This window comes from Sander vitreus, chromosome 21, assembly GCF_031162955.1.
Source record: "Sander vitreus isolate 19-12246 chromosome 21, sanVit1, whole genome shotgun sequence".
NCBI lineage: Eukaryota > Metazoa > Chordata > Actinopteri > Perciformes > Percidae > Sander > Sander vitreus.
The window spans coordinates 75,001-90,000 of record NC_135875.1 but is presented as its reverse complement, the minus strand read 5'-3'; the positions used below and the strand labels follow the sequence as shown (position 1 = coordinate 90,000).

The 15,000-nt window shown below is 39.9% G+C and overlaps 1 protein-coding gene across 10 annotated transcripts in view; it reads left to right on the top strand.

Moving 5' to 3' along the window:
- The window catches only part of ebf3a (EBF transcription factor 3a), a 57,685-nt gene that overhangs the window by 2,163 nt on the left and 40,522 nt on the right, over positions 1–15,000 (top strand). For 9 of the 10 annotated variants that reach the window (XM_078279136.1, XM_078279133.1, XM_078279139.1 and 6 more), the window contains exons 2-6: positions 1,762–1,918; positions 2,405–2,468; positions 5,732–5,787; positions 7,122–7,195; positions 8,541–8,609. In XM_078279136.1, coding sequence (XP_078135262.1) covers positions 1,762–1,918; positions 2,405–2,468; positions 5,732–5,787; positions 7,122–7,195; positions 8,541–8,609 — 420 coding nt within the window. The remainder of the gene's footprint in view (positions 1–1,761; positions 1,919–2,404; positions 2,469–5,731; positions 5,788–7,121; positions 7,196–8,540; positions 8,610–15,000) is intronic. The other variant, XM_078279137.1, reaches the window with a different exon arrangement.

The following is a 15,000-nucleotide window of genomic DNA, read 5'->3' as shown; positions in this document are numbered from 1 at the left end:
TCAGCAGATGTAAGAATGATTTCATTCAGATGAATGTTAATAAATAAAGTCTGAACTCATCAGACACTTCTGTGATATTTACAGACTTTACAGTTTGTTGAAGTTAGAAATGAAGAACAGGAAGCTGGGAGGTTTCAGACCATGTTTACTTTATAAAAATGATCCGCATGATTATGAATGTTTTCTCTCAGAAACATCTTTCACATTTAACTGTAGATGTTTTTATCGGACATTAATGTTAAGATGTGTTGTCTGTTAGTACTGTCCTCAGGGGGAATTTGCCGTGCGTATACAAAGCAAAGAAACATAGTGAACACGAATATGAAGTAAACATTAAATACAGAAACAAATACCTACAGAATATATGTTTAAAACGAGAGAACGGAAGAAATGCTTCCTAACGTTGTTTGATGATTGAAATGTTTAGTTCAGAGTTTATTAATTATGATTTCAGCTCTCGGAGAAGATCGTTAAATGTGTGTAAAATAGTTTTTAATATTGATTATAAGACGTTTGTTTGGTCATGTGAGTTTATGATTACAGATGTTCATCTTTCTGACGTCAAGTAAAAAATACTTTCATAAGAAGATTTAAATCCAGAAAAGAACTGTCTGTCTCTCTAACCTGTCTCTCTCTCTCTAACCTGTCTATCTGTCTCTCTCTAACCTGTCTTTCTCTCTAACCTGTCTCTCTCTCTAACCTGTCTATCTGTCTCTCTCTAACCTGGCTGTCTGTCTCTCTAACCTAGCTGTCTGTCTCGCTAACCTGTCTCTCTCTCTCTAACCTGTCTGTCATCTAAAAGCCGTGTCGGATTTATTAACATGAATCAACCACTCTGCTGCAGATCATTTTATGATTTCACACGTTTAATATTCTGTCTGTCTGTCTCTCTAACCTGTCTATCTGTCTGTCTCTCTCTCTAACCCGTCTGTCTGTCTGTCTGTCTGTCTGCTAGAAGCTTCTTTGTGTTAAAAAGTGTAAACCTATCACAGAAGTCAGGAGATTCATAACGAGAGAAATGTTTCAGTTTCTCTCTTTATGAATGTTTATATGAACCGAATCTGTCATGTCTGCCTGTCTCTCTCTAACCTGTCTGTCTCTCTAACCTGTCTGTCTGTCTCTCTCTAACCTGTCTGTTTCTCTAACCTGTCTGTCTGTCCTCTCTAAACTGTCTGTCTCTCTCTAACCTGTCTTTCTCTCTAACCTGTCTTTCTCTCTCTAACCTGTCTGTCTGTCCCTCTCTAACCTGTCTGTCTCTCTCTAACCTGTCCCTCTCTAACCTGTCTGTCTGTCTCTCTCTAACCTGTCTCTCTCTCTAACCTGTCTGTTTCTCTAATCTGTCTGTCTGCCCCTCTCTAAACTGTCTGTCTATCTCTAACCTGTCTGTCTCTCTAACTTGTCTGTCTGTCTGTCTCTAACCTGTCTGTCTCTCTAACCTGTCTGTCCCTCTCTAAACTGTCTGTCTCTCTCTAACCTGTCTGTCTCTCTAACCTGTCTGTCTGTCCCTCTCTAACCTGTCTGTCTCTCTCTAACCTGTCCCTCTCTAACCTGTCTGTCTGTCCCTCTCTAACCTGTCTCTCTCTCTAACCTGTCTTTCTCTCTACTCTGTCTGTCTGCCCCTCTCTAAACTGTCTGTCTCTCTCTAACCTGTCTGTCCCTCTCCAACCTGTCTGTCTCTCTAATCTGTCTGTCTGTCTCTCTCTAACCTGTCTGTCTCTCTAACCTGTCTGTCTGTCTCTCTCTAACCTGTCTGTCTCTCAGCGGGGTGGGGTTATCACGAGCTCACTTTGAGAAGCAGCCTCCGTCTAATCTGAGGAAGTCCAACTTCTTCCACTTCGTGTTGGCGCTGTACGACCGGCAGGGCCAGCCGGTGGAGATTGAACGCACGGTCTACGTCGACTTTGTGGAGAAAGAGAAGGTGAGCGAAACAAACACACCCCGTGCTCACCACAACCCACAGAAGAGACGCTGTGAGGGATACGCTGGCTATACAAATCCAACACACCCATGTCTAAAGGCCCAGACACACAACGGAGATCATCGGCCAAACGTCACGTTTAATGTTCCCTCTAAAAAACACAGGGGTTAGGGTTGGGATCCTAGCCGTCTGATTGGTGTGTCTGGGCCTCTAAAGCCGGCTTAACCCCGCCCCCAGGGTTAACACCAACGATTTGGTTTACACTTTTTGAAAATCAGGGAGTAGCAGGTGTAGAAAACAAACAGCCCAGGGATGGACATTCAATGCTACATTTCTAGATAGATATAGAGTTAGAAACCAAACGCACGTGCTAAGTGTCTCCGCCCGGGGGTGAAAACCTGATCCGAGATCACAGTCTGACTGAGGTGTTAGAAATCAAACGCACCCTCAGTTTTAGTGTGTTTAATGAGTGTTTGATGTGTTCAGGAGCCGAGTGGAGAGAAAACCAACAACGGGATTCACTACAAGCTGCAGCTGCTCTATAGCAACGGTGAGAACGCTGCCCCGTTACCATGACAAAGTGTTTGTGTTCACACATAACTATGATGATGTGTTTGTGTTTACACGTTATGCTGACAATGTGTTTGTGTTTACACGTTACGCTGACGATGTGTTTGTGTTTACACGTAACTATGACGATGTGTTTGTGTTTACACGTTATGCTGACGATGTGTTTGTGTTTACACGTTACGCTGACGATGTGTTTGTGTTTACACGTAACTATGACGATGTGTGTGTTTACACGTTTAGAGTTAAGTATTATATTGAGAGTTAAGTATTATATTTAGAGTGAAGTATTATATTTAGAGTGAAGTATTGTATTTAGAGTTAAGTATTTAGAGTGAAGTATTGTATTTAGAGTGAAGTATTATATTTAGAGTGAAGTATTGTATTTAGAGTGAAGTATTATATTTAGAGTGAAGTATTGTATTTAGAGTGAAGTATTGTATTTAGAGTGAAGTATTTAGAGTGTAGAGTATTAGTATTTAGAGTGAAGTACTGTATTTAGAGTGAAGTATTATATTTAGAGTGAAGTATTGTATTTAGAGTGAAGTATTTGGAGTGAGTATTTAGGTGAGTATTTAGAGTGAAGTGTTTAGAGTGAAGTATTGTATTTAGAGTGAAGTATTATATTTAGAGTGAAGTATTATATTTAGAGTGAAGTATTTAGAGTTAAGTATTTAGAGTGAAGTATTATATTTAGAGTGAAGTATTATATTTAAAGTTAAGTATTTAGAGTGAAGTATTGTATTTAGAGTGAAGTATTATATTTAGAGTGAAGTATTGTATTTAGAGTGAAGTATTGTATTTAGAGTGAAGTATTATATTTAGAGTTAAGTATTGTATTTAGAGTTAAGTATTATATTTAGAGTTAAGTATTATATTTAGAGTTAAGTATTGTATTTAGATTTAAGTATTTAGAGTGAAGTATTATATTTAGAGTTAAGTATTATATTTAGAGTGAAGTATTATATTTAGAGTTAAGTATTGTATTTAGAGTTAAGTATTATATTTAGAGTTAAGTATTATATTTAGAGTGAAGTATTATATTTAGAGTGAAGTATTGTATTTAGAGTTAAGTATTTAGAGTGAAATATTGTATTTAGAGTGAAGTATTATATTTAGAATTAAGTATTATATTTAGAGTGAAGTATTATATTTAGAGTTAAGTATTATATTTAGAGTTAAGTATTATATTTAGAGTGAAGTATTATATTTAGAGTGAAGTATTGTATTTAGAGTTAAGTATTGTATTTAGAGTGAAGTATTGTATTTAGAGTTAAGTATTTGGAGTGAAGTATTATAGGGTGAGTATTGTATTTGAGTTAAGTATTGTATTTAGAGTTAAGTATTGTATTTAGGTGAAGTATTATATTTAGAGTGAAGTATTATATTTAGAGTGAAGTATTGTATTTAGGTGAGTATTGTATTTAGAGTGAAGTATTGTATTTAGAGTGAAGTATTGTATTTAGAGTTAAGTATTTGGAGTGAAGTATTGTATTTAGAGTTAAGTATTATATTTAGAGTGAAGTATTATATTTAGATTTAAGTATTGTATTTAGAGTTAAGTATTATATTTAGAGTGAAGTATTGTATTTAGATTTAAGTATTGTATTTAGAGTGAAGTATTATATTTAGAGTTAAGTATTATATTTAGAGTGAAGTATTGAGAGTGAAGTATTGTATTTAGAGTGAAGTATTATAGTTAGAGTTAAGTATTGAGAGTGAAGTATTGTATTTAGAGTGAAGTATTATATTTCGCTACAGTACCAATCCCATCCGTTACTGAGTAAAGAAACAACTTTGACTAACGAAAACAGAAAAGAAGCAAACATCGCGGCTGGAACACGTGGTTTATTAACGAGTGTTTGGGCGCCTGACATGAACTTAATATTAGTCCGGCCCTCCACAACAGTCCCTGTTCCTCATGTGGGCCCTTTGGAATATTAGTTGCCCTTTGGAACATTAATTGCCCTTGGGAACATTAATTGCCCTTTGGAACATTAATTGCCCTTGGGAACATTAATTGCCCTTGGGAACATTAGTTGCTCTTGGGAACATTAGTTGCCCTTGGGAACATTAGTTGCCCTTGGGAACATTAATTGCCCTTTGGAACATTAATTGCCCTTGGGAACATTAATTGCCCTTGGGAACATTAGTTTCCCTTTGGAACATTAATTGCCTTTGGGAACATTAGTTTCCCTTTGGAACATTAGTTGCCCTTTGGAACATTAGTTGCCCTTTGGAACATTAGTTGCCCTTGGGAACATTAGTTGCCCTTGGGAACATTAGTTGCTCTTGGGAACATTAATTGCCCTTGGGAACATTAGTTGCTCTTGGGAACATTAGTTGCCCTTTGGAACATTAGTTGCCCTTGGGAACATTAGTTGCCCTTTGGAACATTAGTTGCCCTTGGGAACATTAGTTGCCCTTGGGAACATTAGTTGCCCACCCCTTCCGTAGGACCACGTATGTAGGAGGCTAAATTAATGACATTAACATACGTGAATTAGCTCATACGGGCTACTTAGGTGTGTAGCAGCTAGCTGGTATTCTGGGCAGGAACATTAGGGTCCAACCCTTTCATGGAGTCAGAACACGTGATTTGAACACGTGATACTTGAGTACAATATTTCAGTACTTTTCCCACATCTGACTATGACGATGTGTTTATGTTTACATGTAACCATGACGATGTTTTTGTGTTTACACGTCACGCTGACAATGTTTTTATGTTTACACGTTACGCTGACAATGTTTTTGTGTTTACACGTTACGCTGACGATGTTGTTGTGTTTACACGTTACGCTGACGATGTGTTTGTGTTTACCTGTAACCATAACGTTGGGTTTGTGTTTACACGTAACCATGACGATGTGTTTGTGTTTACACGTAACCATGACGATGTTTTTGTGCTTACATATTACGCTGATGATGTTTTTGTGTTTACATGTTACGCTGATGATGTTTTTGTGTTTACACGTTACGCTGACGATGTGTTTGTGTTTACCTGTAACCATAACGTTGGGTTTGTGTTTACACGTAACCATGACGATGTTTTTGTATTGACACGTAACCATGACGATGTTTTTGTATTGACACGTAACCATGACGATGTTTTTGCGTTTACACGTTACGCTGACGATGTGTTTGTGTTTACCTGTAACCATGACAATGTGTTTGTGTTTACCTGTAACCATGGCGATGTGTTTGTGTTTAACTGTCACCATGGCGATGTGTTTGTGGGTTCAGGAGTCAGGACGGAGCAGGATCTCTACGTGCGGCTCATCGACTCCATGACCAAACAGGTAAGGTATCCTGAGAGGATTATTATTGAGCTTTATTCATTTGAAGTTTTACCAACTTCATGTCAGAAGGTCCTATTGGGATATTTAAAGTGACACTAACTTAATAATGGAAACCCAACTCAACAACATCCCTCTCAGGCTGTCGGAAGACCTGAGCAGAGGGGCGGAGCTTTGTATTCATATCTGGATGTATGACAAGTTATAATATAAAGTCTAATTGACTGAAATAGAACATAGGTCGATTTTAGACGTTTCGATGCAAAAAACTTATACATTTACACATCATTCTCCCTCTCTCTCTCTCTCTCTCTCTCTCTCTCTCTCTGTCTCTCTCTCTCTGTGTCTCTCTCTCTCTCTCTCTCTCTCTCTCTGTCTCTCTCTCTGTCTCTCTCTCTCTCTCTCTGTCTCTCTCTCTCTCTCTCTCTCTCTCTCTCTCTCCCTCTCTCTCTCTCTCTCTCTGTCTCTCTCTGTCTCTCTCTCTCTCTCTCTCTCCCTCTCTCTCTCTCTCTCTCTCTCTCTCTCTCTCTCTCTCTCTCTCTCTGCTCTCTCTCTCTCTGTCTCTCTCTCTCTCTCTCTCTCTCTCTCTGTCTCTCTCTCTGCTCTCTCTCTCTCTCTCTCTGTCTCTCTCTCTCTCTCTCTCTCTCTCTCTCTCTCTCTCTCTCTCTCTCTCTCTCTCTCTCTGTCTCTCTCTGTCTCTCTCTCTCTCTCTCTCTCTCTCTCTCTCTCTCTCTCTCTCTCTCTCTCTCTCTCTCTCTCTCTCTGCTCTCTCTCTCTCTCTCTCTCTCTCTCTCTCTCTCTCTCTCTCTCTCTCTCTCTCTCTCTGTCTCTCTCTCTCTCTCTCTCTCTGTCTGTGTCATTGACAGTAATGGAAAGCAGCAACAGCTGACACATTTAAATCTAACGAGTTATTCAATTAGCTTGTTTTAACGAGCGTGGCCGTCAGCCGTCACGTGATCCGCTCTTTGTGAAAAAGGCTTTTCGTTCTTTTGGTTCCAGCTGTTTGGTTCCAGCTGTGTGGTTGAATATCTGCAGCTGTAATCCAACAGTTGGAGGATCAAATGTTTGCCCTCAGTTCACTCACTGCGCTCACTCAGCTAATAGCTAATAACCATAATAATGATGGTAATTTAGGCAAATTCAACAAGGCTTCAATTGAGTGTTCTCTGTGTGTGTGTGTGTGTCTCTGTCTGTGTGTGTGTGTGTGTCTGTGTGTGTGTGTGTGTGTGTGTCTATGTGTTTGTGTGTGTGTCTATGTGTTTGTGTCTGTGTGTGTGTGTGTGTCTGTGTGTGTGTGTGTGTGTGTGTGTGTGTGTGTGTGTGTGTGTTTGTTTCAGGCCATCATCTATGAAGGTCAGGATAAGAATCCAGAGATGTGCCGAGTTCTGCTGACTCATGAGATCATGTGCAGGTAAGAACCTGAACCCGATGACACCAGGAACGACTCTAGAAAAGCGTGTGAATGCTCAAAGCTGAAAAGCTAAACTGGATTAATGACATCTTCCAAAATGAATCCAGTAAGTCAGTTTAGCATCAGCTATTATAAAAATACAATATTCAATGACATTTATACTAATAAGACCCTAGTCTGGATCAACAGAAGTCTCTCTCCGTGTGTTGCCATTCTCAAACTCCGTTCTCTTCAGGAAAATATTGTCACTGAAAATATCATATTATGCAGAAGATGTGGACGGAGCAACAAGACAGACCTGCTCGGTTCTTTCACGGAATGATTAAGATTTATAAAGAATATGTTAGATCATTTCCTCTCTAACTGGGAGGTTTTATAAAGAATATGTTAGATCATTTCCTCTCTAACTGGGAGGTTTTAATAAGAATATGTTAGATCATTTCCTCTCTAACTGGGAGGTTTTAATAAGAATATGTTAGATCATTTCCTCTCTAACTGGGAGGTTTTATAAAGAATATGTTAGATCATTTCCTCTCTAACTGGGAGGTTTTAATAAGAATATGTTAGATCATTTCCTCTCTAACTGGGAGGTTTATAAAGAATATGTTAGATCATTTCCTCTCTAACTGGGAGGTTTTAATAAGAATATGTTTAGATCATTTCCTCTCTAACTGGGAGGTTTTACAAAGAATATGTTAGATCATTTCCTCTCTAACTAGGAGGTTTTATAAAGAATATGTTAGGTAATTTCCTCTCTAACTGGGAGGTTTTGGGACTGATTGGTGGATTGCTGTGGACGATGTCCACACAGAGAAACACTGGTAAGAGCCAATGAGGTGTAACCATGTATCAGCTCATTTAAATAGCTCACGTTACTGGGTTGTGTCAACAGTTAACTTCATTTAATACTGGATGAGGAGTTTTCACCAGAACCAGTTCCTTCCTGAGACTGTTTAGCAGAGCCTCCATCGCTCTCTGGAGCTTAGCCCCACCATGGACCGTTGTGATTGGTCTAAAGAAATGCAACAGCGTTTTTCAGCGTTCACCTTGTTAGTGTGAAGTTGGTTGTAGTTTCCTGAAGAGAACAGTGTTTGAGAACGACGACACACAGAGAGGAAGGAGAGGAAATGTACTACTGAGGATTTTAAAAATACAAAAGAAACCCTCCTGACCTGAGACCTACAGTAATAAATTATCATTTCATAAATACTGCAGGCCTTTAATGATCTCTAACCTCTACTGTGCATGAACTGTAAAAATAAGAGCAAAGACCAAAGAGGAATAAATATATTATTATTATTATTATTATTATTGTTATTCCTGATTCTGTTTGTCATTGTGTCAGTCGCTGCTGTGATAAGAAGAGCTGCGGAAACAGAAACGAGACGCCATCAGACCCCGTCATCATCGACAGGTAGACACACACACACACACACACACACACACACACACACACACACACACACACACACTCTATTATCACAGTGTGTGTTGATCTCTCCTGAATGTATTTCATGCTCTCGCACACAGATTATTTTAATAGCAACGTATTTCTCCTGTGTGAGTGTGTGTGTGTGTGTGTGTGTGTGTGTGTGTCTGATGTATAAATCTGTGTTTATAAAACATGTCCAAGTGTTTCTGTGGTGATACGGTCATCATCTCCGTCTGACAGAGTCGGCTAACACAAGTCTCTTCACACAGTCTGTATATATATATATATATATATATATATATATATATATATATATATATATATATATATATATATATATATTAAGGCTGTCAATCCATTCAAATATTTAACATTAGCTCATTTTTGAAGTGAGCTTTTGATACCTTTTTGTCGATGCTATATGAGTGTATATGTATATATGAGTGTCAGGCCAATTCATGCTTTATATATTTCTGTGTTTTTGCTGAATGACAATAAAATGGAGAAGCTTTAGAACAGATATTATGAATATAGAAGTCTTTTGAAAAGCCTGCAGACGTGCAGATATTACAAAAAAGAAGCTGAAACAGTCAGTGGAAATATAAGTTATAATAAACAGAAGTTAAAACCGACAAAATAAAAGAGATGAAAGTCATTTCAAGGAGCTTTTCTTAGTGGTGCGTTAACTTGTTATTACCACGTTCATTTTGACAGCCCTTCAAATCTTATTAAAACCCAAACAGAATCTGCAGTATTTTACAGTTTTCAGCAGTGACCCAGAATTATTATTATTATTATTATATTATTATTATTATTATATTATTATTATTATTATTAATAATCTGCTGAATTTATCGACCAGTTTTAGATGTGTTAACAATGTGATTTGTGTTTTCATTTTTGTAATCTCTGTAAAATGCTGCGTCCCTGATTATCACTCCCAGTCTCATCTCTGCTCCCCTTTAGTGTAGTATTTATACACAAAATACAAAAAATACTTCCCAACGGTAAACGGGTCGTCTGAACTCTATCCTGGGAAGCTTTGAGACGTTATGAGAAGAAGCAGAAACGGATCAAACTCCCGGCCTCGGAGGAACAAGGAGGCATTTATAATGTTATGAATTAATATGAAAACAGAACCAGCTTTTGGCCGATTGACAAAGACCAAATTTGGAAAAGACTTGTGAGCGTCAAGGAAAAGAAGAATCTCAGCTTTCTGTGACAGTATTTATTGTGGACAAGATCTGCTACACTGAAAGAGGGTCAACGCGTCACCTGCTGGTGTGCTCACTCAAAACACCAAAAAATCACCAAAATGTCGACCAAAACGTCAACAAGAACATCGCAAAAATGTTGCAAAAGAGGTCCAAAACGCTGACAAAAATGACGACAGCAGCTGTGACAAAAGTGTGGGGGGGGGGAAGTGGGACAAAAACGACATTGAAAACGTCTAAAAAATGTGGCGAAAAAGGTTCAAAAAGTCGACAGCAATCACGGCAAAATGCAGAACAAAATGTAAAAAATGCAGCAAAACGTCTAAAAACCGTCTTTGAAAAGACAGAAAAAGGTCTGAACTGTCCTGAGAATCTGTAGAACAGAGATGAATAAAGGAAAGTGCTGTGTGTCATTGTAGGTTAGTTAGACTGATTCATCAGCGTTATTTGAGTTGATACGTTAGTCATTTGGTGGGATTGTTTGGAGGCAGGAAGGAGTCACTCCATGGTTCACATGTTTGAACAGGAATCTAAAGCTGCAGGGCTGCTCCTCCCTCCCCCTCTCCTCTCCTCTCTCCCAGGAGGAATCTCCTCTCTTCACCTCCCCCTCCCATCCTCCCATCCTCTCACATAGGCACAGATTTTCTTTTTTTTGATTTCCACAATATTTACAAGAAGTAGATTTATCCACCCTTAAAAAATACCAAAGACAAAAGCCGTAAAACTAACCGTTCAGGGTTTAAATCCTTCTTCCTTCTAAATGTTTCTAGACGCAGCGCACGTCACACACACACACACACACACACACACACAGACACACACACACACACACACACAGACACACACAGGGGTTGATGTTTTGAATATGCAGAAAGTTTTGAACACTAAAGGAGAATAATGTATAAACATAAGAAGGATTAAAGCTGTTTGCAGCAGAAATTGTTGCAGAACAAGCAGAAATGAATGCAGGAAATGAAGTGTTTGACGCTCAAAATGTTCTGCCGGAGGGTCCCCCCCCATGTAGAAACCAAAGCTCCTGTCCCCCCCATGTAAAAACCAAAGCCCTGTCCCCCATGTAGAAACCAAAGCCCTGGTCCTCCCCCCCCTTCTCTGAGGCTGTGGAGGAAACCAGGATGGATGGATGTGTTCGGGCTGCACAGTATCTCATTACATCATCATCGCGATATCAACAATAATCACATCGTAAAGTCAAAGACAATATCGGCAGAAAACTGCACTTTAAAATGTCCCAATGTTTTTACGTTCATATCCTTGTTTAATTTGTTCAGTAAAAGAAAGTTGGACATGAATCTTGTTTTTTTTAAAAATCCAAATCAAAATGAGTTGTTGTATTTTTCAGCAGAATACTGAAAGCTGAACTGAGAACAATTTGTCTGTTTAAGTTATATATTTTCCTTAAAACGTGCAAAACTGTAAAAAGCAGGTAGATATGGCTAGATGGCTAGATGGATAGATGGAGAGATGGAGGGATGGAGGGATGGATAGATGAGGGATGGATAGAGGGAGGGATGGATAGATGGAGGGATGGAGGGATGGATAGATGAGGGATGGATAGATGGAGGGATGGATAGATGGAGGGATGAGGGATGGATAGATGGATAGGTGGAGGGATGGATAGATGGATAGATGGATAGATGGAGGGATGGATAGATGGAGGGATGGATAGATGGAGGGATGGATAGATGGATAGATGGATAGATGGAGGGATGGATAGATGGAGGGATGGATAGATGGATAGATGGATAGATGGAGGGATGGAGGGATGGATAGATAGATAGATGGAGGGATGAGGGATGGATAGATGGAGGGATGGATAGATGGATAGGTGGAGGGATGAGGGATGGATAGATGGATAGATGGATAGATGGAGGGATGAGGGATGGATAGATGGAGGGATGATAGATGGAGGGATGAGGGACTGAGGGATGGAGGGATGAGGATGGATAGATGGAGGGATGGAGGGATGGAGGGATGATAGATGGAGGGATGAGGGATGGAGGGATGGAGGGATGGATAGATGGAGGGATGGAGGGATGAGGGATGGAGGGATGGAGGGATGGATAGATGGAGGGATGAGGGTTGGATAGATGGAGGGATGGAGGGATGGAGGGATGGAGGGATGATAGATGGAGGGATGAGGGACTGAGGGATGGAGGGATGGATAGATGGATAGATGGAGGGATGAGGGATGGAGGGATGGATAGATGGATAGATGGATAGATGGAGGGATGGAGGGATGAGGGATGGATGTGACAGCCGCAGCCTTTTTTAAAGAAAGCAGTGGTGATATTACAGCGGCGTGTTTCTCTCCCCCTGCCTGCTGCCTGCTGGCTGAAATGCATGATGGGAAGGTCTCCTGTGTTTTGGCGGCGTCCAGTGAACGGGAAACATGTCAGGGTCAGACTCTGCTGCACCAGACTCCCTGTTATTTAAAGGCCGTTTTAGAGGCTGCAGGTTTTATTAAAGAAAGCTGAAGCTACCGATTATTCTGTCGATTATTTTACCAAAAAATGTGGATCAGTGTTTCCCAAAAAGTCCAAGATGACGTCATCACGTCTTGTTTTGTCCACAACTCAAAGATATTGAGTGTCCTGTCCCAGAGGACAGAAGACATGACAGAATATTCATATTTAACAAGCTGACATCACACAAGATTACCTGATTTATCATAAAGAAATGACTCAAACTGATTGATGGATTATTTAGATAGTTCAACAGTAATTTAATAGATGACAATAATCATCATGAATGTCATTGAAAAATTAAATAAAACCAATATAGTATGAACGTTATATCTTATATATATATATATATATATATATATATATATAATATATATTGCATACATTATAATATTACAAGTCTTTGTTTTTAAAACCTGATACCAAACTGACTTTCTGACCTTAATTCTGATGATGTCAATAATTCAGCTTTCAGCATTGATGTATAGTCACTTTTTTAAAAACGTTTTTGCCATTTGTTTTGATTTTTAGTTTAGTATTTTATGTTTTTGAGGCTTTTTGTACCCTAGAAATCTAGACCACCCTAATCTAGACCACCCTAATCTAGACCACCCTAGCAGCAGCAGATGTAATCTGCAGCCAGGGTCGTCTAGCAACTCTACGTTGGCTTGCGAGCTGGAAAAACCAAATTCTGGCCAGGCCAATCACGTTGTGTATATAGTGGGTGGGCGGGGCTTATGGCTGCTGCTGCTGGTGAACAGTGGTCTTTGGAGTCGGCTTTGGCCGTGACTCTGGAAGACTTGGAGTTCAGCTTTTCTTTGAGAAAAGAACAAAGAACGGCCCTGAAGTCATTCTTAAAAAGGAAGATGTGTTCAGAGTTTAAAGTGGAATCTATCAACTAGCGTTGCTCTGATTGGTTGGAGAGCTATCCTATTGGTGCAGAGGGAATCTGAAAGACAACCGTTTATCCCGCCCCTCGGATTGAACCCTGCCAATGGGGAGTTCCCAGACCCAACATCTGGATGTGGGTCAGACCCAGACCAACATCTGGATGTGGGGCTGACCCAGACCAACATCTGGATGTGGGTCAGACCCAGACCAACATCTGGATGTGGGGCTGACCCAGACCAACATCTGGATGTGGGTCGATGTGGGTCAGACCCAGACCAACATCTGGATGTGGGTCGATGTGGGTCAGACCCAGACCAACATCTTTTTGTTGTATCTGATGCGTCTTTTTTGAAAGGTTTGAGCGCTTTTTCTATGTTTTTGTCTTTCTTTAAATATGTTGGAGAGCTTCTATGGTTCCTGATTCATTTTCATGTTTTGGTTGTTGCTCAGAGGAAAGAGCTGAAGTTTGTAACTGGCTTTAAGCTGGCTTTCCTGGCGGCCTCCTGAGGGTCCCGTCCCGCATGTTGAGCCTCACTGTCTTTGTTGTGAGTGAAGACAGACAGAAAATTCCGGGAGTCATGAAGATGATAATGTTTTTTTTGACCTATTTGACATGTCTTTCTCATTTTTTGTTGATTTTGTCACTTTTTTGACGTATTTTTGATGCTTGTTTTGAAGTTCTTGACTTATCTTCCTGGCGGCCTCCTGAGGGTCCCGTCCCACAGGTTGAGCCTCACTGTCTTTGTTCTGGGTGAAAACAGATAGAAGCTTTCGGGGGTCAGCGGTTACATGAGGATCTCCATCTGAAACCGACTGTGAGAAAGTTTTAACGCGATGATCCTCAGTCAGTTCAACATCTGGTAAAACGATGATGAAGATGAAGGTTTTCGGTCCCTCTTAATACCAGATATATGTGAGTTTTTTGGGGGTACAGTCTCCTGTCTGCAGCGTCTCTGGTGTGTGCAGCGTGGGATTATGGGATGGCGGCATGCTGTCAGTCATGTGGCGGCGTAGGTGTGATTCTGGTTTGGGAGGGAATCTCATTAGCGGCTGAGTTTCAGGGTGACTGACAGCAGAATAATGTTGGGGCCCCCAGAGGCCCTGAGAGAGTTTGACATGTTAAATGTATGAATCAACGGAGAGACGGAGCCGAATATTTCTTCCTGCAGAGTGACCCTGAACACACCATCTGCACAGATTCGTATTACATGCATAATGGCGAAATAAAAACACAGATTTACACGAAAGGTTTTTATAGGAGGCAGAAATAAGCTGCAAAAAACTTTGAAAAAGAGGCAAACACTTGAAAAATGCATCAAAAATGTCCAAAAAATGAAGAAATGGGCGAATAGATAGACAAAAAGTTGTCAGAAATGGTGAAAAATCGACAAAAATGTTGAACAAAAATGTTGAAAAAAACGTCTGAATCTATGCAGGAGGCATGGGAGTCAACGGAGAGATAGAGTGTAGCTTAATATTTTATCTGCAGAGCATGACCCTGAACACACCATCTGCTCACACACACATACAGCTCGTTGTTTAAATGAACTACTTCACATTAAATAAAACGTTAAATAAAGCAACGAAAACAGCTGACATGTTGCGACCGACATGGTTAGGGTCTGGAGTTTAACATCTTCCTCTGTTTACAGACGGGGTTGGTAGTTTATATTATTAAAAAGTACCAAAAAACTACCAAAACTAACCCTTAACATGTTGTTTGTCTTTTTGGAGACCAGAGGCCTGTACTACGAATCCAGATCAACATGTCCTGGATTTCTTTCA